The sequence below is a fragment of the Phoca vitulina genome, unplaced genomic scaffold, assembly GCF_004348235.1.
Source record: "Phoca vitulina isolate PV1807 unplaced genomic scaffold, GSC_HSeal_1.0 scaffold79, whole genome shotgun sequence".
Lineage (NCBI taxonomy): Eukaryota > Metazoa > Chordata > Mammalia > Carnivora > Phocidae > Phoca > Phoca vitulina.
The window spans coordinates 5,291,751-5,319,453 of NW_022589782.1; the positions used below are offsets into that span (position 1 = coordinate 5,291,751).

At 55.1% G+C, this 27,703-nt stretch overlaps 2 protein-coding genes across 2 annotated transcripts in view; one reads left to right on the plus strand and one right to left on the minus strand.

The window, feature by feature from the left end:
- The first annotated feature begins 1,500 nt into the window (after positions 1 to 1,500).
- On the plus strand, positions 1,501 to 10,646 carry BRI3 (brain protein I3). Its single transcript, XM_032394186.1, has 3 exons — positions 1,501 to 1,784; positions 2,362 to 2,464; positions 10,227 to 10,646. The coding sequence occupies exons 1-3, from the start codon at positions 1,643 to 1,645 to the stop codon at positions 10,357 to 10,359; spliced, it is 378 nt and encodes a 125-aa protein (XP_032250077.1). The 5' UTR covers positions 1,501 to 1,642; the 3' UTR covers positions 10,360 to 10,646.
- A 1,004-nt stretch (positions 10,647 to 11,650) lies between these two features.
- Positions 11,651 to 27,703, minus strand: part of BAIAP2L1 (BAR/IMD domain containing adaptor protein 2 like 1) — a 67,674-nt gene continuing 51,621 nt past the window's right edge. The window contains exons 10-13 of the mRNA XM_032394184.1: positions 27,185 to 27,262; positions 25,714 to 25,894; positions 12,996 to 13,033; positions 11,651 to 12,606 (exon numbers count right to left, since the gene is read on the minus strand). Coding sequence (XP_032250075.1) covers positions 12,534 to 12,606; positions 12,996 to 13,033; positions 25,714 to 25,894; positions 27,185 to 27,262 — 370 coding nt within the window. The 3' untranslated portion in view covers positions 11,651 to 12,533. The remainder of the gene's footprint in view (positions 12,607 to 12,995; positions 13,034 to 25,713; positions 25,895 to 27,184; positions 27,263 to 27,703) is intronic.

Sequence of the window (27,703 nt, forward strand, 5' to 3'; positions counted from 1 at the left end):
CCACTCTCGTCCAGTCTCCATTCTTTTTTTTTTTTTTAAAGATTTTATTTGTTTATTTATTTATATGACAGAGAGAGACACAGCGAGAGCAGGAACACAAGCAGGGGGAGTGGGGGAGGGAGAAGCAGGCTTCCCGCGGAGCAGGGAGCCCGATTCGGGGCTCGATCCCAGGACCCCAGGACCATGACCTGAGCCGAAGGCAGACGCTTAACGACTGAGCCACCCAGGTGCCCCCCAGTCTCCATTCTTGACCTGGCTCTCCCCTAATGCTAGTCAGGCCCGCCCCTCATTTCTCCCCCACAGGATGCTGGGATGATGATGACCAGTACAGGAGATGGGCTTTGAGGGGCTAAACTTGTAACCCAGGGATAAGATGGTCTCTGAGGAAAAGTTAAAAATAAGGTGGGGTCTGAGATGTCCTTAGTCCTCATGCTAGATCCATCTGCAGGTCACACGAAACACCAAATGCTACAGAAGGCCCTGGAAAGGCCTAGAGGAGCTACGAATTTAAGGGGCTTTAAGCTTGCAGATCCTTCTTTTCCGAGTTTTACTACAAGCCCATTAAGCATCAGCGGGCAGCAATAAAAACGCTTCAGCGAGGGAACCCGACCTAGCGGTTGGTCTTTGCGTCAAGTTCAGGCCACGCCCCTTGCCCGAGCCTCGGTACCGGGCTGTAGACTGGGACTAAGTACCTCCCGGGTTGTTGTGACGATTAGCAAAACCGACGAACGAGGGAGGGACGGTGCTTGTCACTAAGTAGGTGCTCAATATTTAGGGTTTTGTCCCCAAGCGGGGAATTATTTGTGATCAGCGGCTACAAGTCCTAGAAATCACCTAATTTAATTCATCAAGAAGAAAACCGAGGGAATGAGCATCAGCTGAGCGCGAGCAGGCAAGGCTGAGAAGCCCGCCCTGCTTTTTCCTGCCGGAGCTTGCACTTCCACTGCCCCGGGCCGCCCCCCTGATTGGGATCCCGGGTCGCTCGGAACGCGCAGCCCCCGGCCCCTTTGCCCCGAAGCGGTGACAACCTGGAGACGGCCGGGGGACTCGCCCCTCCTGGACTCTCCTGGCCGCCCCGGGCTCCTGCCCTTCCCGGTGGTGAGTGGGCTCGGGCGATCGGATCTCCCCCCGGGCCAAGGGGTCTCCGCTGGGAGATGGGTGGGGCGGGCCCAGGCGCTGGAAGGGGCGGAGTCCGCGGGCCGTAAAGGTCGAGACACCCGTGCGGCATCTCCTTGTAGTCGCGTGTGTGGCGCGGAGTCTCCTCGCGGCAGCGGGCTGTGGGGCCGCGGAACTGGGCCGAGGAAGAGCGCGGGGTCAAGGCCGACAAGCGGCCGACCGGGGGGCCGGGGGCGGGCGCGGCCCCTTTAAGACGCCGCGCCGGCCCCGCCCCGCGCCGCACCCCCGCCGGGAGCCGCGCCACGTGACCCGGGTCTTGTGACTGGCCGGGGGGAGGCGCGGAGGGGAAGCCCGCGGCGCCCGCCTCGGAGAGGGGCCCAGCCCCGCAGCCGCCGCCGCCGCCCGCGAGGAGCGGGTCCCGCCGCCGGGTCCGGGCGTCCGCGCGAGTCCGAGCCGGCGCGGGAGCGGGAGTCCTTGCGGGAGTGCAGGCGGGAGCCGGGGCCGGGCGCGGTGGGCGCCGCCCGCCATGGACCACAAGCCCCTGCTGCAGGAGCGGCCGCCCGCCTACAACCTGGAGGCCGGCCAGGGCGACTTCGCGTGCGGCCCGCACGGCTACGGCGCCATCCCCGCCGCGCCCCCGCCGCCGCCCTACCCCTACCTCGTCGCAGGTGCGCCCGGCGGCCGGGGTGGGGGCCGGGGTGGGGGCCGGGGTCGGGGCTGGGCGCCGGGCCCGCGGCCCCGGGAGCAAACTTTGGGCCTGGTCCCGTGGCGCCCTTTAGCCCCGAAACCAACTTTTCTCCGGACACCGCTGCGGCGGGGGGCGCGGCCCGACCGTGGTCCGGGGGGCGGTGGGAACCCCCGCGCGGGCACCGCCGACGGGCCGCCCCGGGGCCGGGAACGCCGAGCTCGTGGGGACGGGTGGCTGGCGAGTCTCCCGCAGCGGGAGCCCGCTGTGGGGCCCTCCGCCGGCCTGGGGGGTCGCGAGCCCCGGGCCCGCCCATCCCGGGAAGCGCCGCGGCGCGGTGTCCCATTAACTTCGTTACCCAGGTGCTGTCTGCGGATTAGCACCCAGTAAAGCCCATAACGGGCACTTAGTGGAGGCGGGCCGTTGTCTGGATTTTGGAGAGGATAAGTTTGGGTGCGGGGGCGGCGTGGGTGTCGGGGCGGGGGGACGACAGGAGAAGTAGCCCTCAAACTTCCCAGTTTTCCTCCCGGCCCCCTTCTGATGTGCCTTCCTGCCCACAGGGATACCCACCCACCACCCCAGGGTCTACAACATCCACAGTCGAAATGTCACCAGGTACCCTGCCAATTCCATCGTCGTCGTTGGAGGCTGCCCAGTCTGCAGGTATGTCACAGGCCGGGGGCCGGCCCCCAGAGCCTCAGGAAGGCAGACTCGCCGAGGGGGGGGTGGCGGGGGGGGCAGTCTTGGGACAAGCTGCTGACCTGCGGTGTGGGCGAGAGTGGGTTCGTTTTTAGGTCTCACATTGTTTCATGGGTCATCGGGGAGGGGTTCCCTTTCCTGCGGAGTTGAGTGGTTTTGGGGCCCTTGAGTCCCAGATGAGTGGGATGCAGAAATGTTAACACCTGGTGTCCCTGGTTCTGGAACCTGCGGTTGATTCTTGAAGGTGGTGGAAGGTTTCCTTTTACTGGGAAGGGCAGCTAGAAGTGCCCCGGCAGGAGAGCCCTGACTCAGATGGCCCGTGTGTCCAAGGATCCCGAGGTCCAGGAGGCCAGGGGAGCAACGTCCGCGGCGCGGGGCCATTGGCAGGAGGAAGATGGAAACACTGTGGTTCTTTGTGTGGGGCAGGAGCTGTTTTTCGTATCCTCAAACCAAAGCCTCCAGGGCCCTGCAACTGGTTTTATAGGGTCCGAGCTGCAGCTAGCTGCATGCTTGTTCTGTGTGGGTCATGAGGGTTCACACTCAGATACGACTTGGTCCTTGCCTGCTAGATGCAAGAGTGCAGGTCTTCAGCTGGTCTGGGAGAAGGAAGTTGAAGTCTCTGAGATGGAATTGAGAAACGTCGGTTGACACTGAGACTTAACGTCAAAGGTGTATCTGGAAGGCCTGGAGCAGAGTCAAGGGGAAGTTAAAGATTTCAGAGTCACAGGGGTCAACTGTGTGGGCGGGGGAGGGCTTCACAGAGATGGGGGGTAGGAGGCTGGACTCCCAGAGCCTAGCAGAGGGGGCTGTGGGCCGGCCGGGGACCTTGTCTGCCAACTCAGGACAGGTGTGTCTTCTGATACAGCCTTTGGGGAAACATAACGGGGGTTGGGGGGAAGACAGATGACTTGCACCCTCCTGGACACCATTCTCTCCACGGGCATCTGGGGGCATCACAGCTGTTGGGGTTTGAAGGTACAAAGGTGGGAAGAAGGGGCGTGGGCCTGGGAGCTCCCCGAAGGCTGCTTGGCTGGGCGGGGGTCAGGACTCGGTCGCCTGTGAAGAGAGCCGCTGGGAGTCTGGGGGGTTGTGTGCAGAGGTGGGTGATGGGAACCCCGCTGTCTTTGGCTTAGAGGCTGGCGCTGGGTGCTCGGAGCCCTGGCTGTGTGCGCAGTCCTGTCCCCACGCGGGCCAGCTGGAGGATTCCAAGGGCCTGTTTTGGGCGGGAGAATCTTTGAGTGATCTCCCGAGTTGAGGACGGCGTCGGGGGCGGAGCAGTCCGGCTGGGATTTCAGCGTCTCCACGCCGTGGCTGCGTGTTGTGTCCCGCCAGTTCCCAGCGTGCTGCAGGTGCTGCATTCAGGTCCCGGCCGTTCTCCCACCTGGGAAGTGGGGGTGTCTTGGGGTGCTCTTTGAAGCCCTTCCTGGCCCAAGCGCCTGTGCTCAGAGACCAGCGGCAAGGCCCCCGTGGCTGCCGGGCGGGGAGCACTTTCCTGGCTACTTTCCTTCTCCCCCGGGCGGGAGCTCTGTCATTTCGGAGGCCTGTGGCTTCTGCTGATGGGGTCCCAGAGCCCCACTCCTGCAGAATCGGGATCAGGGTCAGCTGCCTGAAGGCTGAGGTGTGGGGCGCCGGCAGTGGGGACAGGCTTTTCATGTCGGGATCACCATCCTCCCTGCCTCTGGGTGGTAGCACTGAGGAGGGGGTGCTCCGAGAGCAAGTTTGGGGACTGAGTTGGGACCTAACGCGCTGATTCCCTCTAGGCCCGTCCCCGTGATCCCTCTCGCCTGCGGATTGAGGAGGATGGGTGCTGGCATTAAGGGCCCCCCCCCAGCACTTGGGTGCTTCATGTGAGAGTGTCCCCACCCTCCGCCCGTGGTGCCCTCTGCTGCTGGAGAGCGGGCAGCCCCTTGGCCCCGGGAGGCCAGCTTCCTAGGCAGTGGGCGGGGGAGCAGGGGGCCTGGGAGATGGGCAGTGGGAGGGAGGGAGAGGCCGGGCGCTTCCCAAGGAGGCTCTCCTGTGGTTTGGGGAGCGGGTACGTGGCCCTGGGGCGGCTCCCCTCTGGGGAGAGCGGAGAGGTGTCCCCTGGGGCACAGTCCAGCGAGGCCACTGTCTGGCATCTGGAGTTGGGAGACGGCCACTTGTCATGTGACCACACTGTCTCCCTTTCCGTCCAGCCCGCCAGGCTCTGTCCCCTTCCCTCCTGGTAGCTTGGCAGGGATTTGCCCAAGTCACACGTCTGTGATTCCTTCTGAGGGAGGCTTGGCGTAAGAGGCCCGTGTCACTTGTCACTTGGCCCTCATCTTAAGCAGCCTGACCCCATCTTCCCTTTTCAGTGGGCTACGAGAAAGCTTTCCTTGGGAGCCCAGCAGAGGAGCGGGCTCCTCATTTCACCCCCGTCTGTCTGGACTCAGCGCCATCTTGCCCGGGCAGGGCTCTGGCCAGGCCCCAGCCTCTCTGCAGCTGGTCCTCCCCCGGGGGTTGTGGGCCGTCCCTCAGTGCAGGGTGAGGGGAGGTGGCAGCCCCCAGAGTCTGGGAGTCCAGGCTCGGCTCGGTTCACCCCGGGCTGCCGTGGGGCAGCCTGTTGGGAAGGCTCCCTGCGCAGCAAGGGGTCAAAGGCCAGAGTGTGCATAAAGCCTGGCCTGCCCGGGGCTCCCCACTGACACTGGCCGGGGGTCACTGGTACTTAGTTTTGGGGGTAACCCGAGGGGTACGAGGAGATCCAGAAACGAGTGGGGCCTTGGCAGCCGAGAGAGAGGCTCCAGGCAGGCTGAGGGTATGACACAGGGCATGGGGGGACGGGGTGCGGTGTGTGGAGGGGTCCTGAGAGGAGGGGGTCTGGACAGTGGGCTGCAGGCAGGGGGTGGAGGGGCCCCAGCTCATCCGGCATCTAGGACCACAAAACCAGCGTTCCGGAGGCGGCCGCTGGGCCTGGGCCGGCTGGAAAACAGGCCACCAGGATGGGCCCTGCCCACGGCCGCGGTCCTGTGGGTTCTGCCCGGCCTGATGGGGGGGAGGGGGCAGCACCCGGATGAGCTGGGACTCGTGCCCTGGGCTGCGCTGGGCAGGGTGCGCAGCTCGTGGGAGCACCCCAAGGAATGCCGGGGCCTCCTCCGGTCCATGGGTCCAGGCCTAGGCCTGGGTGATCCGCAGCTCCTCCCGCAGCCAGTCTTCCCCGACCCCCCCGGGGGCACCTGCCCTGTGTGCCCCTGTGTAGTGGAGGCCCTGGGACAGCACAAGGCCGGACAGAGGCGCCTCCCAAGTGGGTGAGGTATGAGCGGGTTGGCTGGGTGCTTTGGGCATCTGGTCCCCAAGCCTTGGCTCCCACTGAAGGCCACTGGAGGAAGTCCTCCGCTCTCTCTCCCCTGAGACTCGGCCTTCCGGTGAGGGCTGGTCTGGGGGCTGCTCCCGGGCTGGATGCCACCCCGAGTGCGTAACTGGGGACGCACCGAGGGCTGCTGGAGCTGGTGGCCCTGAGTGCCCGCGTTGGGGCGGGGGGGGGGTGTACGGGACATGCGGGGGCTGCCGTTTGCGGATGGCTGGTCCTTGGGGCAGCCGAGCGCTCACTCCCCTCGGGCCTTGGTGGCCGGTCCGTCGCCTCGCTGCCCGAGAGCCTGGCCCAGGCCCGCTCCACACAGATGCCCAGTGGCCGCTTTCTCCATAGGGTCAGAGCCAGGAGTTAAATGAGCGTGTTCAGAATTTGTCAGTTCCCAGTTTCTCCAGCTTCCACATCCTTCCCTGCCCACCGCCCCCCCACCAGCCGATTGCCCAAGAACGGGGCGCGGCTTCCAGCCTCTGCGGGGCCGCCCGCACAGTGTGGATTCTGAGCCGGTTGAGAGTTGAAGCTCGTTCTGAGCCGATTGGGGCCTTTCGGGGCGGGGGGTGGGGGGTGCGGAGAGGAAGAGCGTGTGACGCCGTTTGGGAGGGCCGGCGGGAGGCAGCCCGCGTCAGGGTTGTCCCGGGGCGTCCCCTCCCTCCTGTGGTGCCTCACGGGGACGGGCGCCGGGGACAGGTTTGCTCTGCGGCCTGGAGTCTTGCTCCATCAAAAGTGGCCCAGAGATCAGCTTGTGTTTCTCAATTCAGAAGATTCTGGATCTTTAGAAACTGTAAGTTATGCCAGCTTTGTTTCTGAGGTCTGGGGCAGCACCCATGGTGAGAACATTAATATTTTTGCAGCAGGACGTGAGTGTTCACGGGCAGTGGATGAATTATGACCGTACGTGGCCACGAGTTAGTTCGGGTCACGGGTCGCCGCCAGGCGAGTGTGCTACAAACCTATGAGAACGATCTTTCAGAGCCTTGTATCGTCTGGAAGAGGGGTGTGGACCCCTGGGGTGGCAGGTGTGGTCCCCGGGGGCTGCCCCCGTGCTTGGAGGCTCCCGCTGGCTGTGCCCGGTTCCTCACGCGGGAAAGCGTGTCGGGTTCGGGTCGTTGGCCCGTGGCAGGCGGTCTGCTCACGGGCCCGCCGGCGGGGACGCTCCCTCGTCCCTGCGGGGAAAGGCCCCTGCTCTTCCGGAGACCAGGGCCCAGGCCATCTTTAGAGTGGGGTGACGGCGGACGGGGCGAGCTGGGGCCCTGGCTCCAAGGGCCTCGGGGGGAGGCGCAGGGTCACGGAGGACGGAGCGGCGGGCGGCCCAGGCAGCTAGCTGTGCTCCGGCCGGAGTCCGTGACGGGTGTGGACGGAAAGCGCGGGGGGGGGGGGGGGGGGGGGGTTGTGTTGTGGGGGGGGGGGGGCCGGGGGGGGGGGGGGGGGGGGGCGCCTGGTCGGCCCGCGAGGCCACTGCTCTGCCTTTTAAGTTCCCAGAGCACCTCCAGGGGCCGAGCAAGGGGAGTGTTGGGCCCAGACGGTGTGGGGGCCGCTGGGAAGCTTCGTGCTTGGGCAGGGCCGGTCCCTGGCTTCGCGGGCACGGAGGGCCTGGGGGGGTGTGTCCGTCCCCCGCACCCCGGGTTCCCTCCAGCTGAGGGCCGCGGAGCACCCGGGAAGAGGCAGCTGGGGCAAGCTGCCCACGACAGCCGCCTGCCCTCCGACGGGGGGTTCGTGTGGGGAGCTGTGCCAGGCAGCCCCCGTAGCTCCTGCCCCCCACCGTGGGGACACTGCACCGGGCTCAGAGGGCTGCCCCAGGCACCGAGGACAGCAGGACACGCCTTGGCCCCAGCCTCCTCCCGGACATCTGCAGCCTCTGAGCAGACACTCCGGGTTCTAGGTTGTGCTGCTTAATGGCTTTGATCCTTAAGTGGGATGACATGGAGTGTTCAGCCTGGGAGGTGCTCAGCCAGGTAGTCCCTGTCCTTGGGCCCCACTCGCCCCTGGAGGGGATGCTGGGCGGGGCACCCTCCTAACTCCTTCAGAGGGCAGGCTTCTCTGGAAGGTTCTCAGCTGGTGCTTGTGACCCAGCTAGGAGGCCTGGCTCACTTCTGTCCTCGGCTTTTTCCTTGGGCATTCTAACCGACCCTGTGAACGGGTGTGATTCTTGGGCTTTCAGCTGTGGGTGGAACTTCGGTAGATGCCAGGAGGAAGGAGGACAGGGGCGCCTGGGTGGCACCAAAGCTCTGAGTGGTCCAGGTCCAGGTCTAGCTAGTCTGAAAGTGGCTTGATTCGCGGCCGTAGTTGCAGGAGCTGTCGGCGAGGACTGGACAGAGCAGATGCGTTCCTGTCCCCGTGTGTGGCCCAGGGCCTCCCTGAAGCCTCACCCCTGACTTGGGCAGCATGGCCTCTGGTGCTTTCTCAGGTGGGGCAGGTGTGGGGTGGGCTCTGCACAGCTGTGTCTGGACGCCCACGGGCAGGGGCAGCCACGGGAGGGCCAAGGAACAATGTGGGGACCTGACAACCTTGGCAGTCCTTAGAAAGGGGACTCCTAGTACTAGACTTTCCTAGCAGTCTAGACCAGGAAAGGTAACTCTGCAGGTGGACATTCAGGCCTGGTGGTTAGCCTGCCCTCAGACCCGGCCTTGCGTGCGTGCAGCTGAGTGGTCAGCACACGGGTCAGCCGGGAAGTGCCGGCTGGAACTGTTCACCAGGGGTCTTTACTGCGGGACTTCTCAGGGCCTTTCCGAAACTCCTGTGCACCGTGACTCCAGGGCAGGGGGACGAGCTTCCTCAAATTAATCAACAAAGTCCTTTTCTGCAGAGCTTATCAGGGGAAGTGGTGTTTTAGGACAAGCCCGTTGGGAAGTGCTGCTAGAGGGTGCCGTCCTTTGTAGACATTTCAGGCAGCTCCCTCCTGAGGGGATAGGAAGGGAAGCGGCGTCGAGTGTGACTGTTTCTTTAAGCAGTTGAAAGCCAGGCTCCCTAAGAGTCTAGTTTACTTCCCACCATTCTCAGCCCAGCGCCTGCCCTGTGCGCGGCTGGAGCCCTGGCCCAGTGGGCCGGAGCGGAGCGCAGAAGGGGCGGCGGCAGGTGTGGCATCTGGGGCGGAGGAAGTCTTCCGTTGGGCGCTTCACCTTGACACTCGACCTTCTGTTAAGCTGAACCTTCGTCCTCTGCACACAGCGGCAGAACGAGCAGCAGCTGCTTCCAGAACATTGTGGGCACGGGAGACCCTTAGCAGCGTTTGAAGACAAAGGAGCTGAGGTGTGGGTAGAGGAGGAAGTGGCTTCAGGGCCACTGAGGCAGCTGGCGTGAACGCGGGGAGGCGGGGGCGGTCTGGGAGCGCGGCCCCCCCCATGAAGGCAGGCAGGCCCGGGGAGTGACGCGGGGAGTGCCACCGGGAGGGCCACTGTCCCGGAAGCCCCTCCCTCCTTCCGTCTCAGTACTCCGCCCCGGCTGACTTGGGCACATGTGTTCTGGTGAATTCTGGTGAAGTGCCTTGTTCGCAAAGGCCCTCGGCTCACAGCGTGGTGGACAAGGCTGAAGGTGTCCCTGGCCGCCTGGGGAGGAACTTGTTTCCACCGACTTGCCCTGGCTCTCCGGAATGTGAACCATTGCTCATTAGGGCTGAGCTGGCTCTTGCGGTTACCATTTTAATTCCAGCTCTGTGTCCAGAACTTTCCAGAAGTAGCCTAAGCAGCAGTGGCAGAGCTGAGCGCAAGGGTCCTGCTTCCCGTCTTTGAAAATGACCCTGGAATGTGAGTGGTGACCTCAGGTCACTGAACCTACACTCCTGGCACATGGTTGGGGTGATAGCCCTAGGCGTGTGGGTTACACACACTGAAGGTAAATTTGACTTTGTGAAGAAGAAACAGATTAAATTTCTCAAGATAAGTGGTCTTCCTATAGACACTGTGAATTTGGCTGATTTTAATCTTTCAATAAAATCTGCTGTAACCTTCTCCCAAAACAGAATTCTAAGAAGTTTTTGGAATTTCCCTCTAGGGGATGGAAGAATAAAACTTTTCAACAGTGGGGGAAAAAATACGCTAAAATGATTAGGTTTTCTTGGTCTAGTTTTCAGAGATACAAGAATTTTTATAGAAACTAGCATTTGTTTCTTGTTCGTCCTTTTGTAACGGAGGAGGAAACATGGTAAGTAACGTGGCAAGGGAACGTTCTTGTCGTTACAAGTGATGATTCCTTCAGGTAACTCCCCGCCCCTTCCCATTTTGGAGCAGTAGCTGGCCGGAATCGGCACACGCAACAGGCCGGCGGGTTCGTCACCGGAGGGGCAGAGACTGCTTCTGGGGACACAGTCACTGACGCACCAGGGGCCCTGCATCCTCACGCTCTCCGTCCCCTCTCGTGCGGGGCTCTGCCAAGGGCCCTAACACGAGTGCCCCTCTCTTCTCTCCACAGAGTCGGGGTTCTGGAGGACTCCTTCACCTTCCTGGGCATCTTCTTGGCCATCATCTTGTTCCCATTTGGGTTCATCTGCTGTTTTGCCTTGAGGAAGCGAAGATGCCCCAACTGTGGAGCAAACTTCACTTAACGGGAACACCACCCCCGGCTTCCCTACATCCAGCTGTCTTTTTCTAATGTAAATGTCGTGTACAGTAGCTTTATTTGATTAAGCTTTCAGGACTGTTTTGTAAAGCGAGGCGGGCTAGACGGCGTGAGCTGCAGTTTCGTGGGTGCAGGGGTCACAGCGTGGGGACACAGCGGCACTGCTCTGGGGTGAATGACAGCTCAATAAAGCACTGCTTTTATTTTTTGCAGTCTTCAATTTGAGAAAGGTGAGAAATACTGTTTTAAATAAATGAGATTCATACCATTGTTTACCTGGTTCTGCTTATTCAGTGTGTGCACACTGCTACTTATATAAACAAACTCGTGTACATGTTTGAAATTTTCTGTAACCAAATAGACTAGAACAACATACCCATCGCCTGGCTTCAGCATCGTCCAGCTCCTGGCAGGTCTTGGTCTAGTCCTCCGTAGACAGTCACAGCTCAAGAGTGTGCTTTCCAAATTTTTATTAATATAACGAAACCTAATACCTTGACGCTTACTTACAGAGCACCACCTCTGCGCCCAGGACCTGAGGTAAGCCCTCCCCTCGGTGAGGCAGGCGAGTGCCCACCACAGTCCATCCTGTGAAGGCCGAGACCGGGTCGGGTGAGCCAGGCGAGCCTGCAGAGACCGCCCCTGAGAGTCTGTAACGCAGCCGGAGGCGCCCGAGGAGCAGAGCTCTGGAGGTCAGGGAGGCCTCACCCCCCACCACTGCAAATACTGAGCTTCCACGAACCCTCCTCTTACTCAGATGCTGAGAGAAGCAGGGACCGCTGAACGAGATGGGACTGTGGTTTCTTTATTGGCTGGAGCGTCTTCTCTCAGGACAGGTGTGCTGTTTGCCAACTCGGCCTGGAAGACCCTCACGTAGGTCTGACTCCTCAGCCCTCGGGGTCGCCCGATTCGCCTGGCAGCCAGGACAGGACCAAGAACGTGAGGTGTCACACGCTTCCAGTGGTTTACCTGCATTTGACCATGACCACTTCCAAGTTTATAGAAAAATGTTGATATTTATGGTGAGACCAACGGAGCTGTGATAAATGAGGCCCTCTCCGCCCACACACAGTGAATGGCCAGGGTGTGCGTCCTGATTCTGCACTCCTCCAGAACAGGGCCCAGTCCCTGGCAGCCAGAGGTAAACTCGGCCACTGGCTCAGAGTTCCCAGTTCTGAGGCTGTGATGGCAGGTCTCGGATGAAATGCAGACCTTCCCATCCCAGCCACCAACACTCAGGCTCCTGGCTATCTACGTGCTCTTTGTGGGGGGGGGGGGGGGGTCAGTACCTGATTTCAGAAATGAAGTACACTAGCTAGGGAGGCAGCTTCGATCAACAAGCATAGCGAGAACACCCTGGGGTCTCTCGCGTGGGGCCCTCACACGCATGTGTGACGCTCTGAGCCAGGCCCACGTGCAGCACGGCCTGGTGTCTTCTCTGCACTGAGTCGGGGAGTTCGTAACTCCAAACTACTAAACTCAGTAGCTCTGGGATGATTCGAGTACTAAACATCATGGCTGTGACAGGGTCAGGCAGTGTCTGCACGCTCTACAGGTACGTCTAAATCGAAGGAAACTTGGAGATTCCTCCATCTTAGGTAGCTCTACATCTGATTAAACAATTTAAAATTTTTAAGTTAAAAAATTAAATTTTATATAATCTCATAATTTATATTGCTTACAATTATGATTTGCATGCTAAGATGCAAATTTACACATCATTTCCTTTAGATAAATGTCATGATGCTAGGTAAGAGCACATGCTTTATAAAATAAAACTGTGGTCTCCTTTGCATTCAGGTGCAGAAACCCAGTCATGAAAGCATAGACTATCCCTTACTCTGGCTATTAAAAAAAAAATCATAGAATATTTTAAAAATGATACAGTAAGGATTGGAACCAAATTTACTGTCTTCTGATGAACAGAATATATTTTTAAATGACTGAGTTGATAACTATTCTTTATCTTCTTAAAGATGGAAATGTATCAACACAACTATGTTAAATTGAGAGAATGCATTGATTTGCTCAAGTAGAATACAGTTAAAATCAGGCACCCTTTGGCGAAGCTTTACAACAGTTACAGCAAGTCAAACAACTTGTATCATTTTGCAAGTGAGAACTTAACGGAGGAACTGGAGCTCCTGGGCCCTCCCTTCATCAGATGATGGGCGCTGAGCGATCGTTTGTCACCGTCGGTCGGAGTTTCACGGTAGCAAAGGGGTTCTCTCCGCTGCAGGGGGAGGAAAAACACGGCTACAGAAATACTACGAGATGGAAATTTGATTTTAAAAGAGCCATGAACTACTCTTCTCACTGTGAAAATCTGGCTTCTGTAAAAGATTCCAGACACTTTGTGAACATGAACGTTTCTCTGTGGCAGTTCTGAGTGACAGAACTCTCCAGAGCTGTAGACGCTGTAACGGGAGAGCCGCCTAGGACAGGGTCTGGACTCAGCTGCCCACCGCCCCTGTGAGCAGGCCTCCCCCTCTGGGACCCGGGCAGACGCTGGCAGAGCCTCCAGGCCCCCCTCCCCAGCCTGATGAGGACAGGGTGGCTGCATCCTCCTCAGACCCCACAGGCCCTGGGCTGCACAGGCCCCACGGACAAAGGTCAACATACCTGAGGAAAGGAGGCTTTGCTGTCCCATTTGCATTGTTCTGTGAAGAATAAAGATGGAAGTTTATGGAAGGCTCATGAAATTGGGACATTTTTAATAAGACCTGAAGGTAAAGCCATCTAAAGCACAAGGGACTCCACATATGACTAATGCCGGTTTTAAAAAGCGCCCCCCAGTCTCTGTCCATTTGAGACCACCTCAATGTGTCTAAAGTCACTTAAAGAGTAAGGACAAGAACAGAAAACCTAAGACAGGGAGGGACCCTCACAAGTGCTGGAACGACTCAGAACTGGAGGGAGGCTGGGACGGGCTGCTCCTCCCCGATGGCCCTTCGGCTGCACAGCCGTAGTGAGTGCAGTTGGGTTCTGGAGCCCAATCCTGGATGATGCCATCAAAAGACAGTGAGTGAGAATAAGACCTTGTTGGGTCTTGGTGCCCATAGACTGGTGCCGACAGCTGGCCAGAGATCTGGTAGGAAGTTCCAGAAGGCGAGGGGAGAGGGAACAATGCCAACTGTTTTTTGCCTTCAGGAACCGCCAGAGCCCGGGACTTGGGGGCCTCCCAGCGTGGCCAGGGACCACGGGGGCGTATGCAGCTTCTGTCCTTCATTCTGCAAGCTTGCAGGCTTTACATTGCTGTCAATCTGCTCTGGCTGTTCAGGAACTCACTGGCCCCAGCTTGTGGGGCTAGTTCTCCGGGCGGCGCCCAGGAGAGGGCAGCGTAACACCGTCCGAGCCACAGGCCGCCACACCAGCCGGGACCGTCCTGAGAGCTCCCAGGATTCCTGTGACCGCTGACCAGACAGCTCCTCTGACCACCTGTTGCCAGCCTGGGGGTCGAAGGCCATCCTTGGAGGCGGAAGCCCAGGTCGGGGCTCTCTGCCTGGCTCCTCCTGGGTGCTGGACATACAGACTCTCGAAGTTTAAGAGGGGCTGCGGGCACCTGGGCCACTTGAGACCCGCACCTGCTGTCTCTGTGCCTCTGAGGACCTCAGGGCATGACCGAGAGCCCTGGGGCCGGCAGGTCAGCAGGCTCATCCCGATGGGGAGCGCCAGCATTAGGAGGCACCCAAGTCAGCCCTGCACCCCGATTCAGTGTCTACTTTTCATCACTGATGCACAAAGCAGCTGCTCTGCTCAGCACATCCTAATAGGGCTTTAAATGGCTGCGAAGTGGTTTCTTCCTACGAGGCGTGCTGCGCTTCCCCAGCAGGTCTCAGAGAAAGCCCATTTCTGGGGAAGCGCTCATACTCTATGATGGCTACAGGCTAATTTATAATTTATTTAAAAAGCACCAGGATGCCTGCCCTGCAGCGCCACACGTGCTCAGAGCGCCGGCAGCGGTGGGAAAAGGCCGCCTGCGTCCTCCCAGCCTGGAAAGCACACTTCCTGCCAAGCAGACTCCCCAGGTGTGGCGTCTGGGAGGCATGTGCTCGGGCCCAGGGGCACACAGCCCTCTGGCTCCTTGATACTCCCACTGGGAACCACCTTCTTGCTGCCTTTCCTTGGGCGCAAACCGTCTCCCTGCCGGGTGCGTCCTCAAGTCGGAGGAAAGCTCTGTGCACCCGGAACTGGAGCCCAGACACACAACCCTCCCCGAGTACCCGCACGCTGCCTCCAGGGGAAGGCGTGGGGGCCTGTTCCCAGGAGGGCCTCCTGAGCCCTGACTGACCCAACTCAACTTGACAACGAATTTAGCTACATGTTCACGAGCTGTGCCGAGTACTTGGCCCAGACACTTGAGAGAAACAAACACGGCAGCGAGATGCGTCACAGTCCACCAAAAGCCAAGTGGCAAGAAGTAACAGCTCTTGTGAGGGGGGACGGCGAGAGTAACTTAGGACAGCCCGAAGCCATTCGGTGCCGGGCCGAACCCGAGTCCCAGTGTGAACCCCGCGCCCCAGCAAGCCTCCCCCACTGCTGGTCCCAGCAGCGCGCATGTGCAACGGGCAGAGATCCCCCACCAGGACACTCAGAGCAGTCCCGTGAGAACGGCCTACACGTCTGTCACCAGAAGGGACAACCGCCTTCCATCCAGTGAACGCCACACAGCAACGGAACGCCACAGGAGGGCACGCTGCACGTTCGGTTCGTGTGAGGACCACACCAGAGGGGCCAGCCTGGACTGGGAGAAGGGCCGGGGTGTGTGTGTGTGTGTGGGGGGGGGTCGGTGTAACGTTCTAGTTCTCGATCTGGTGTTGGTTATACGCAGTTGCTTTGTGAAAAGTCACCCGTTTTCCTTACATGGTATTCTTCAATGTTCACTTAAAAAAAACAGGACATTTTCAGAAAGGTTTCTCCCTTCTTTAACGCACCTCCCCTGAGCCCACTGCTGTGGTCACAACTGCCTGCTGTCCCCAAACCTGCCCCTCCTCCCTGCTCCCTTTTCTGTCAGTGAAGCGCACCTCCAGGCCACGTGTGGTACTGCCCTCGATCCATCAGGGGGGAAAGTGCACATCCCACTCAGAAGTGTTTTCAGGACCTTCCCACCTCAAACCTGATCACACAGCCCCATCCCTCGTGCTGGCTGACGCCACAAGCCCGTCTGTCCCGCTGGCTGCCTCCAAATGTTCCCACTGAGCCCGTCCCTCCACTGCCTCCCTTAGGCCGGGTCGTGGGGCTTGGGGTCCCTTGTCTCTGCACTCCCCAAACCCATCTTTCCCTCTTCCTTTGTCCTGTGTCCCTGGGCCGGACCCGTCTCAGCAGGGCTCCTGCTGGCCCTCGGCCTCTCCGCACGGGCTGACGGGCCTGCGCAGACTGGGAGCCACCTTCTCTATTCTCCACACGCGTGGTGCAGGGCCCCGGGCGAGCGCACGTCTGCGGCGCCGAGCTCCCCAAGGTCCCCCAGGCCACGGCAGAAAAACTCCTCACGCACGGACTCAGCACTATGTTTCTCACGCTTTCCCTCAGACTTCACAGAGGCCAGAAGCACAGCCAGGTGCCTGTTGTGTGTGCCCTCCTGGCAACCAGCATGGTGCTGGCCTGGAGTGACTCAACAGGACGGGAGGTTATCGAGTGACGAAACCAGGCACCAACACGGGCCAGGCATGTCACGAGGGTGGGACAGGTTACCCACGAGACCGTAGGGCAGTGAAGGCCTTGGGCCTGATCAGCAACAGCCCACAACCAGCTGATTACGGCTGAGCAGGAAAAGGCAGAGGGGGGGCACATCTTGTGATTCTTTGCCCCAGAAAACCTAAAAACCCGAGTTCACCGGGCACTCACTGTCACATGGTGTCCGTTCCAACTCCCCCTCCCACTGTCCACATTTCTGCTCGGGTGTCTACCACGTGCCCACGCACCTTCAAGGGGACTCCATGGTCCCAGCTTATGATGGTCAGGTCAGCTGAGACCACCCAGTATAGCCCGTTTTCTGGCCACAGGTAGACACTCTCAGGTGAGACAGGGACTGTGGCCCAGTGAGAACGCTGAGCGGGGAGCCCACACCCCAGAAGCCAGGGCGAGCGATGAGAGGGCCCTGGGCGGCCTTGCTACTCACCCTCTCTGGGCTCTGCTTCCATGAAACAGACCGTTCCCTTCCCTGTCTGAAGCCGCTGGGGCCCAGCTCTTACCTGCAACACAAGCCGCCCTGATAACCCACAGCTGGTGCCAGTCCTCCGCTGTGGGCTGGGCTCACCTCCCGAATCAGAACCTCTGAACTAGTTCAACACCTTTAGTCCTCACATGGGGACACTGAAGGCCACACAGGGAAGAGCCAACTGCCCTGGGGCAAGGGCTCTTCTGAAACCCCGGTGCCCACCCTGGAGAGCGGACGCAGACAAGGCCGCGCCCGGGCCCCTCGCCGAGGCAGCCTCCCGGTCTGAGCAGCAAGTGTGTGGAGCGGGGCTCAGTTTCTCAATAGCGTTTTAGAGCCTGGCTCTGCACATGTTAACAACTCGGCTGCGGCAACAGCAGAGAACAGTGTGACCACCTGGCAGGCCCTCCAGCTTCAGTCCCGGTGACCCCTCCCCCCAGCCCCTCAGGGAAGTCGGTATCTCAGAACATCGCAGGGCAGCCACAGAACTGTAGGTTGGTGGGTTCAGGAACATTCCACTCTACAGTAGGCAGCTCCCAGGCCTGGGTGTTCGGTGTACTTAAGCCTAAGAATCCTGGTGTTTAAACAAAACTCTACATGTAACTGGCATTAACGGATGGTTGTACATAAAAAATATGTATAAAACCATTAAGATGCTTTGCCAGCTGCCTTGGACCCCAGGATTTGGCTGAGACAGAACATACGTTTCCCCACCATCATCATTTAGTTGAGGAACATTTTAGTTTAGGAAAAATAAACTATCAGCTGGTTGGGCCTAAGAACCTTTGAGATACAAAATTCCAGGACTGAACCGTGTCCCCAGCCCTCAGGGGCTACCAGGCAGGCCTCAGTGATGTTCCATGCTTCCCAACCATCACACTTCTAGATCCGGTTTTTAAATGGAACACTGTCCTGTTCTGCATGCTCTACACCCGACTGTCCCATACAGTAGCCACTTACCCATATGACTATTTGCACTAAAATTAAATATAAATACAAATTCCTTAGTTGCGCATTCACTTTTTCCAGTGCTCAACGGCTACTGTCCTGGGCAGCCCAGTTCTGGGACATTTCTATCTGGCCATAAATTCTCCACTTAGCCTTTGCCCACGCCCTGATACCAGAGGATTAGATCCCGTGCTTCCTGTTGCTCTTGCGAGAAGCTACCAAGACTAGTTCTTCTTTCCCTGCGGGGGGCCTGCGTGTTTCGGTTTCGTTCTTGGAGCTCCTGATCGGACTTGATAGCAAGGAAATGCAGTAGCTCCTCTGGCAGAATGGTGTCAGGTGAGGACGCGCACAAGGATGCACACTGATGATGGAGTGGTGGGGTTTTCTTCTGCAGTTTGCACAGATCTTGAAATATGACTTCAAAACACGTCCGTGATAGAAATGGAATATAAATCCATCATTTAATCTCACTGTGCATCTGTGAAGCACTGTGTACTTATTTTTGGGTTATTACCCTCTTCATTCCGAGAGAAGATGCTCTTTACGGTCTTACAGATAAGGAACAGTAAATGTCCTGAAGACGGTGATGGGGGAGGGAGCTGCTGGAGTCATGGCCAGCGTTGCCTTGTTTGGGGAGGCCCTCAAACCTTGTGGCCTTTGTTGATTTTTAAAAGCCAATTAGTATTTTCTTGTGACCTTTATTAACTGTCTTCCATTATCCTCCAGGCCACAAAGACAAAAAAGCAACCTCTCCGTTCCTCAGGAACAGCACACAGAGGACAGTGGTATTCGTCTTATCAAGCATTCAGATGGGTGGGGCACTGATAAGTGGACCATGGAGGTTTTAGAACTTTCTCAATCAGCTGAAGGACTTCCGGGTCCTCCTGCTCTCCATCTGTGTTTACCCCTCCCCCGCGGCCTCCCAGCCGGGGAGGTCAGAAAGCTGGATCGCCCGGTTTGCATTGCCCACCGGCCGGGCAGCAGGGTGGTGTGGCCTGGACCACAAATGCTTTCTGACGGGAGCAAATGCTCCGATCCTCCTGTGTGGGGGCTGGGAAGGAAGGGTAAAATATCGATCTAAATAAATTCACCTATAGTTTTCTCGAAGGAGATATAATGAAGTGCTAACAGTGGTGATCCTGGAAGTGAAATTATAGATACTTTCGAGCAAAACAAAAATTCCCTGGGTTATTTTTATAATAAATAAGGTGTCATGATTAGATATTTTCATTTTTACAAACTTGGACTTTGCTCTTTAACTTAAACCTGCAGCTGTGACTGCCAGGTGGATTGAAAGGAAACCTCATTTCAGCATCTGTTTATCCAGCAAATGGCAACATTTGAGGTAAAAAAACATTTATCTGTTTAAGTGCATGGGATAAATGTTGTTGAGGGCATCCTTTCTGTCTCAAGAGTGGGATAATTTATCAGTTTTTGTTTTTGTTTTTTTTTAAATATTTATTTATTTATTTATTAGAGAGCGAGCGAGAGAGAAACAGCATGAGAGGGGAGAGGGTCAGAGGGAGAAGCAGGCTCCCCGCTGAGCAGGGAGCCCGATGTGGGGCTCGATCCCAGGACCCTGGGATCATGACCTGAGCTGAAGGCAGTCACTTAACCAACTGAGCCACCCAGGCGCCCCTATCAGTTTATTTGTAATAGAATTTATTTAATTTACTTTTTTAAGATTTTATTTATTTGAGAAAGAGCACAGAGGGAGAGGGAGAAGCAGACTCCCCACTGAGCAGGGAGCCCAACTCAGGGCTCAATCCCAGGACCCTGAGATCATGACCTGAGCCAAAGGCAGACGCTTAACCAACTGAGCTACCCAGGCGCTCCTGTATTAGAGTTTTAGACAAAATTTTCACCATAATGCCACTTCCTTCTATGTTTAATATAGTAGACAAATCATGAAATATATAAATACACCCATGGAAGAAAACTTTTTTTTTTTTCAAAAGTGAAAAGAGGGGTCTCTCAAATTGTAGGTACTTTAAAAAACCATAAAGTAACTTCTTCTTTAATGAATACGATCATACTTATAGGACCCTGATTATTTTATATTATTCAGAACCTCCCAAACAAATGTTTTCTAGTAGTTACATGTATAATTTAAGTGCAGATAAGAATGTTTTTCTTTTTTTTTTTTGAAGCAAAGTTTATTGAGTGATAGTACAAAGCTCCCAGAGAGGGAGAGGATCCAGGAGGGTTGCCCAAGAATGTTTTCCTTTTTTAATGTTCGCATGTCAAAAATCTGGAGCTCAAGATTAAATTTTCAAAAAAAAAGCTTCAAAATACATGAACATGAGCAAACCAGAACTGCTTCCAGAGTAAAGACAGAACAACGATTTCTCCCAAGCAGGCTACACCAGTTGGTCACTAGCTCTGTCAGTCCTTACCTCTTGAATAACTTGTCACCCTGTCCCATCTCCACTGATCACGACTCCTGCCGCCCTCTCTCCCTGGACGACCGCACAGCCAACTGCCCTGTCGTGAGGCCCCAGCGCACACCCCTAGGGCCACCTGTAGATACCACCCAGGAGGACGGAGGAAGGAAAACGTTCAGCCCAGACTTCCTGGCTTGGTGTGCTTCTCTCCTGGCCCAGGCATCCCACCACGTATCTGGCTGTAGCCCCGGACCACACCCAGCCACCACGGTTCCCAGAACGCATATCTGGAAGACTGTGTTTTGTCAGAGCTTTTCCTTCAGATGTTGGCTCAAATGCTTGCTTCCAAGACACCTCCTCTGGTGCTTACCAGGAGCCTGAGCTCTCCCGTCTTCCTGTCGCCTCTTTGCCCCATGCACCTTTTACACAGCTCCAATAACCACACTGTTCACTGGACTCAACTCCTAGGCTGGCCTTAGTCCTATCTGTTTCCCTGGACCATGGCAGCTTATCAGTCAATGCTCAATGGATGAATTCCAATGGGAAGGTCTCACTGTGATCCACCCATCCCTTCTAGGCGGCACACCGTCACGTGCCATTTGGTTGTGTTTAAGAAAGGAGTCTGGTTGGTCCCAGCAGTCTGACGCCACAGAAAACATCAGTTACCCAAGTCGGGTGACCTCGCTGCAGGTAGTGACCCCATACCTCTCTGAAGTGCTAAACACGCCTTTTTCACGGAAGGTCTCAATTATTAAGAGTTCATCAACATTCATTGTTCTGACACTCGCAAAATCAAAGACAACTAAAATCACATTGGAACCCACACAAGAAGGGCATTTTCATTAGATATTTGGGGCTTTTTAAAATGTTATATGAAACCAAACATTCAAGGCTGCTAAAATGAAAAACTAAAAAAAGTCGTCTGGCCTGCAAGACAGAAATAGGGGGCCTGACCAGAGTATCAGGGCGATGCTGGCCTCAGAATGAGTTTGGAAGTGTTCCCTCCTCTTCAATTTTTAGGCAAAAGTTTGAGAAGGATGGTATTAGCTCTTCTTTGTATGTATGTTAGAATTCACCAGTGAAGCCATGAGGTCTGGGGCTTTGTCAGGAGACTACAGGTTAGTATCAGTGAAGATTGTCTGGGGGCTTGGGGTGTGGAGCTCTTCCTGGAGGCAGCCCTGGGACAGGACGGACTGGGCGCACACAGGATGTGAGCCAAGGACTCCTGCACCCACGGTCAAGGTGGGAAGGGCAGTGGCTTCCACGAGGTGGCCACAGAGCACGGGACCACCTCCAGCAGCAGCCCCATCGGGCCCTCAGGAGAAAGTTACATGCCTAGGCTGCTGCTCTGCCCCAAACCCTGTTTACTAGACAGTCTCAGCACTTTTCAGGGCAGCCTCCTTACATTGCCAGTCTATTATGATCCAGCCAAAGTGGTTTAAAAATGAAGTTAGATCTCATTTAAACTGCCAAATGCTAAATAATATCATTTTTGACCATACTGATAAATAGGATTTTTCAGTGTCTGCAATTCAGTATAGTAAGAACTGCATCAATGCTTTCATCATAAAGCTTTACCAACATGGTAAAATATTGAAAATTAAAATGTTCTCTAAAATGAGACCGTGTTGGCTAAAATTTGTGTTTTTTTAAAGATTTTATTTATTTATTTGACAGAAGAGAGAGAGCGAGCAAGCGAGCACACAAGCAGGGAGAGTGGGAGGCAGAGGGAGAGGGAGAAGCAGACTCCCTGCTGAGCAGGAAGCCTGATGTGGGACTCGATCCCAGGACCCTGGGATTAGGACCTGAGCTAAAGGCAGACCTTTAACAGACTGAGCCACCCAGACACCCTAAAATGTCAGTGTTTTCACTTATAATTTCAGTGTTAACTATGATTTTGGGGCAAGATTCTTTTATCTTAGAAGACGTCACACAGCCTTAAAGTAATGGAGGTGGTTATTATTAAAGCTGCTAATATCACAAAAGAAGAGATGACCAGACAGGTGTCCCTCTGGATGGACTAGCCACCACCACCGATGAAATGCTTTAACAAAACAGGCAAAGAAACAAAACAGTAATACCGACTCTGATCCAGGTCGAGATTGAATATAGGAGAAAGGGGAATGCGGTGAAGGACACCATGTGGATGCATTCAGCGAAATCCAGCCTGGGGCCACCCTCCAGGGCCAATAACCTGGTTCTTCCAGGTAAGTTACAAGGAAAAAGAGATGGGGAGACCTTAGATACAAAAACACTCGTCATGAGACTCAGTGACCAATTACAATGTGTGGAGCAGGCCTGGATCCAGATTCAAACTATACTGTTCAATTTTTAATAAGACAATCAGAAATTTGAAGTGACTGGTTGATGATATATTGAGGAATTACTGTCAATTTTTATTTTTTATTTTTATTTTATTTTATTTTTTTTAAAGATTTTATTTATTTATTTGACAGACACACAGTGAGAGAGGGAACACAATCAGGGGGAGTGGGAGAGAGAGAAGCAGGCTTCCCGCTGAACAGGGAGCCTGATGTGGGGCTCGATCCCAGGACCCTGGGACCATGACCTGAGCCGAAGGCAGACGCTTAACGACTGAGCCACCCAGGCGCCCCACTGTCAATTTTTAAAGATACGGTAATTGGTATTTTGGTCGTGTAAAAATAAAAGGTATTATTATATTTAAGGTATTTATACATGAGATGACGAAGTCTGGAATTAGCATCAAATTGATCTGGGTGTGGCCAGGGGCAAGATGAAAGAAGATTGGGGGGGTGCCTGGGTGGCACAGTTGGTTAAGCATCCAACTCTGGTTTCCGCTCATGATCTCATGGGCTGTGGGATCGAGCCCCACCTCAAGCTCCACGCTCAACTTGGAGTCTGCCTGGGGTTCTCTCCCTTCTCCCTCTGCCCCTCCCCGATCACATGCACACACGTGTGCATGCTCTCTCAAATAAATAAGTCTTAAAAAAAAAAAAAGACTGGTAAATGAATTGACAATTGTCAAAGCTGGGGGTGAGAGACATTCTTCTTTCCCCTTTTATTATGTTTGTATTTTCCCCTAAGAAAAAGCTGGAAATCACACAAAAACAGCAGAGGGCACTACAGACAGGTCGCACCAGAACGGTGTACCTCGTACTCCTGGGTCCGGAGCTGTGTGACATCCAGGTGTAAGCGTTTGTTTTTCCTGCCCCAGCAAAAGGAATTTTTATGCTTTTCAAAATGTCTTAAGATAATTTTCAAAGAGTCTGAATATTGTTTTAAGATGTACTAGGGTATTTAATAAAACAGCACTTGATACCTTTGTCCTTCCAAGCAATTTCTCTTCCATGATGAAAGAATGGAAAAGCTCCATTTTCAACAGCTGTGTGTCATTCTTTTGAAAATAATTTTTGTTAGGTTTTGGGGTAACTTGGAATAATAAAGGTACAAACAATATATTGTACAGTGTGCTTATCTGAGAAGCCAAAGACTTTTTTTTTTTTAAAGATTTTATTTATTTATTTGAGAGAGAGCAAGAGAGATCACAGAGGGAGAGGAAGAGGGAAAAGCAGTCTCCCTGCTGAGTGCAGAGCCTGACACGGGGCTAGATGCCAGCACCCCAGGATCACGACCTAAGCTGAAGGCAGACACTTAACTTACTGAGCCACCCAGGTGCCCCGAGCCAAAGACATTTTTGAGAGAGACTGCAAAACCCTGCATTTCCCGGATCAGAACACACTGCAGCTTATGATGAGGCAGGCATATTCTAAAACACCTGAAGGCTCCAATGAAACGCAGGGCACATTTTTAAGAGTTCCCATTCCATGTAATCCAGAGACTGCACCCATGCACCATTCACAGCTGAACAAAGGCCAGCAGTACTGACGATGGGGGCAGAGCTGTGGAGTCACATATCCCATGAGAAGCAGGGAGACGCCTCTGCATGAGCTACAGAAAGGACCATACAATAACCAGAAAATAAAAAACAAAGTAGCCTGTGGCCCACCAACAGTGCCCGGGGGCATTTCTGGGCGGAAGCTGGCCAGAGCACAGCCTAGGCAGGCTCTGGTACCGCCCGGCCACTGTGCAGCCCTGGGCAGGAAGCTCAGCCGCACGGCCCCCAGAAGTCCAGCCCACTCTCCGACCCTCACCTCCCAGGCTCCTTCCCACTGCACTCTAGCAGCCGTGCAGCCTCGCAGAGGTTCTGCCCCACCTCCCCCGCGCCTCCTTTCCCACCCTCCAGATCCGTTCGTGGCCCAGCCTGAATGCCAAGGTCTGGGGCACCACAGCCCTACCCTCACAAACCCCAGGAACCCCCTGCTCGTCCCCCAGCACCACCAGCTGCTAACCCCGACTAGTTCATTACTTCTTGTCTGAGCCGGAGCAGCTGCAGTTGCTGGAGAAACAACCATACTGCCTGGCTTCCTTTTAAATCATGACCCCAAACCGTAAATGGGCATCGGCATTACCCCCCATATACCCCGTATTCTATAGCACTCGCGCCTTCTCACTCTTCAGAACCCGTTTCACAAATTCTCTCTCTTTACACTTGCTCGCTCTGCCCACCCCTCCGCTGACGCCCTTGCTTCCCCACGGAGAGCAGCCATCCTCAAGCAGAAACTCCCCAGTCTGTGCGCACCTCTGCCCGCACCCGAGGCTTCTCGTTCACTAACTTCCCTGCTCCCGGGCCCACATGCCATGTATGCTCCTCTCGCCTTCCCGGTCACCGTCCTCTTCTCCATCCTTCCCCTTCTTTACGGTAAAATCTATCCTGAGAAAAAAATGAGAACACGGATCCCTCCTTTCTCGATTCTCCGTCATCCTGGAATCACAGCCTCGTTCTCTGAGCATGCCAAGTATGTGCCCTCCTCTGCTCCTTCTCCTCTCCTCGACCCCTACATGATAGGCTCCTTGCCATTCAGGTCTCAGTTTCAATGTCCCCTCCTTGGGGGTGCAGATACTGTCATGTGCTGCCCAGATCAACAAGAAAACTCAGAGTGCTGCCCTGGGCTGTCCCTTTGGGAAATCGCCCTGGCTCAAGCTCTCTTGCCCTGGATGCCGGTGATCAAGGCCTGGCTCCCCTCCCGGTCCAGCTCCTCCCCCTGCCGAATGCTGCTCCCCTGCTCTCACTTTCACAGGTGGGGACCCCAGGGCGCTCCCTCGTAAGCACCTGCACACAAACCTGTGGCATCCATGCGAGCGGTCGCCCCATCCCTCTATCACCTCACCTTGTTTTAATTCTCTGCACAGCTTCCATCACTGTGTTTACTGTTTATTTCTCATTGTCTGCTTCCCCCCACTAGAATGTAAGTTCCAATAGAGCCACTAACTGGTCCTGTTCATCTCTGCACCCTAAGAGCCCGCACCAGGGACCGGCGCTCGGGAGACACAGGTGCCACAGCAATGAAGGGACTCTGGGAGCCCGTGGCCTCTACGATCTTATGGGGTTGTTTAGGATTACAGACAGTGTACATGACACCGTGTTTACCCAGCACCTGGTGCAAAGTAAGCACTTTCTGAAGACACAAAGATAAAGTTACTTTTAACCTGAAGCCTTCCCTCAGGAAACGGTATGAAAATTGAAGAAAACGCAGAACAAGTGATGAGACTGACTGACTGCAGCCGGGGCCAAAGGCGAGGAGAGAACACCTGATACCATCTGACGAACTATTTACAGATAAAATACAAACAGAAGGACTGAAGTTACGGAAGCTGTGTGGCTGTGAGAGGGTGGGAATGCAGCAGATGCAGGAGCGTGTGCGAGCCCCGCCCGGGGGGACACCACCTTCATCCCTGGTGGAACAAGCGCCCACACCCCCAGACCGCCATTCAGGTGGGGGTACACAGCACGCTGTACTGCAGTTCCACTCACAGGAGATGTGGCTTCTGGCTGGGACACCGGTGCTTTAAAGGTAGAAGTATTTTTGGAAACATCTGCTTTCTTATCTGCAGCCGCTCCCTGGGACAAACATTCCAAGTAATCCGGTGGGGGAATGACGACATTGCTTTTCTCAGATAAGTTCACCGTGCTGATGCTTCTCACTGGGGCCAGGCTACCAACAAGCAGAGAATACAAGTTACGTAAGATCCTGCCATCTGAATCCCAAACATCCTAAATATCCTAGGGCCAGAACTGCAATAGGTGAACAATCACATAGGGTGTGAGAGAGGAGATGACGAGATGTGCATGTGTGCACACACAATACACATCTATATAAAAAATACTGTAATGTTTTTACTGGTTTGTAAATGTACACTCAAAAAAACTGGCTTAATTAAGAGCTGGCTCTTGATTAATTTAAGGAGATCAATAAGAAAATGAAGACTATAGCAAAAGCCTTAGCAAAGTGTTGAGCACTTCAGATTTGAAAAACAAAACAAATAAATCCTCAGCATTTAACCTCATAAATACAATATCTAGTTTTATTCCTTGGCCGCTTGGCAGTTGAGCTGTTCTGCCAGGGATGAGGACACACAGATGACACGGAGCAGGACTTGGGGGGGGGGGGCATCGAGTGTCGTGCTCAAAGGTCTGCAGGGACAGCTGGATGGATTAGAGGGTTTCTTTGCGATGAGAAACACTGAGAATGAGGCAGTTTAGGGTAAAGATGAGGAGTGCAGTTTGGATATGTCATTTCCTTCTTTCCTTTTTCTAGAGAGGTAGGGAGGGACAGAGAAAGAGAGAAGCAGAGAGAGAGAATCCTAAGCAGACTCCATGGCCTGCGTGGAGCCCAACTCAGGGCTTGACCTCATGACCCCGAGATCACGACCTGAGCCGAAATCAAGAGTCAGACGCTTAACCGACTGAGCCACCCAGGTGCCCCTGGATGTGTCACTTCTGAGGACTCATGGGGTAACCAACTACAGCTGCTGATACACATATAAATATTCATAGCTAGGCGTGGAAAAGACCTTCCTGGGTTCCAGCCTTGGCTCCGCCTTCCTGTGCCTCAGTGTCCTCAATTTTAAAGTGGGGACCTACCTCATAAGGTTGTTACGAGAATTAAACGAGCTAGTCAGCATAAGGCACTTTGGCACTTCCTAAGCAGTAACGGTGATGACGGGTCACCCTGGATTTAGTGACCTGGAGCGGGGTGGTGGTGCAGTAAGTGGTTCCAGAAGGCTGATAGGAGGGTGAGGAGCAGAGTCTGGAGGCATGTCCCCACAGCAGAAACCACTAAGGGAACAGCTGTGGGTAACAGTCCCCCTTTTGTACTCTCCTACACGACTGGAGGTTTCCCTATGGGGTCGCTACACATCTAGACAGAATTCTGGTATGTCTGAAAACATGAGGTCAAAGGTGAGTTTTCGTCACTGGGAAATGGGAGCCAGTCAGGTCCTACCTTGGTGTGGGCACACTCATGGCCTCCTTTTCATCTTCTTCCAGCAACTTTGTGTAGGATGCTGGGAACCAGCCCCTCCTACAGGTGAGGAAGGAGAAAAAAGGCCGGGTTGTGGGGTCAGCAGCAGACAAGTGAACGATAAGCATACTACAGAATGGCTCAGGGACAGCCCAGGGACAGCCCAGGGGCAGACCGGTCCATTTTCACCACATCACACAATGTGTATTTTATATATAGCATTTGTTTTATTTGGATTACCTTTTTGGCTTTTTTCCACATTTATTTAATAGCTGAATAATCTACACAGAAAACCAATTTAACCAGCTCACAGTAAGGCCTGTGCACATACTCATGGTTGAAACGACGATGCTAGCATTTGAACTATTTATGCACTAAATCTTAACAAAATCCATCTGATGTGCAGATTATCCTTGAGAAATCCAGTTTTTTTTTTTTAAGAAAAAAAAAAAAACCACAAGAATTATTTAAAACTACTTTCAGAGGTGACTTCATTATGAC

What these genes read in the sequence shown, in the direction of transcription:
- BRI3 (XM_032394186.1), top strand. Translation starts at nt 1,643, where the DNA reads ATGGACCACAAGCCCCTGCTGCAGGAGCGGCCGCCCGCCTACAACCTG. An exon ending in CTACCCCTACCTCGTCGCAG is followed by an intron (nt 1,785 to 2,361) that starts GTGCGCCCGGCG and finishes TCCTGCCCACAG; the next exon opens with GGATACCCACCCACCACCCC. An exon ending in GGAGGCTGCCCAGTCTGCAG is followed by an intron (nt 2,465 to 10,226) that starts GTATGTCACAGG and finishes TTCTCTCCACAG; the next exon opens with AGTCGGGGTTCTGGAGGACT.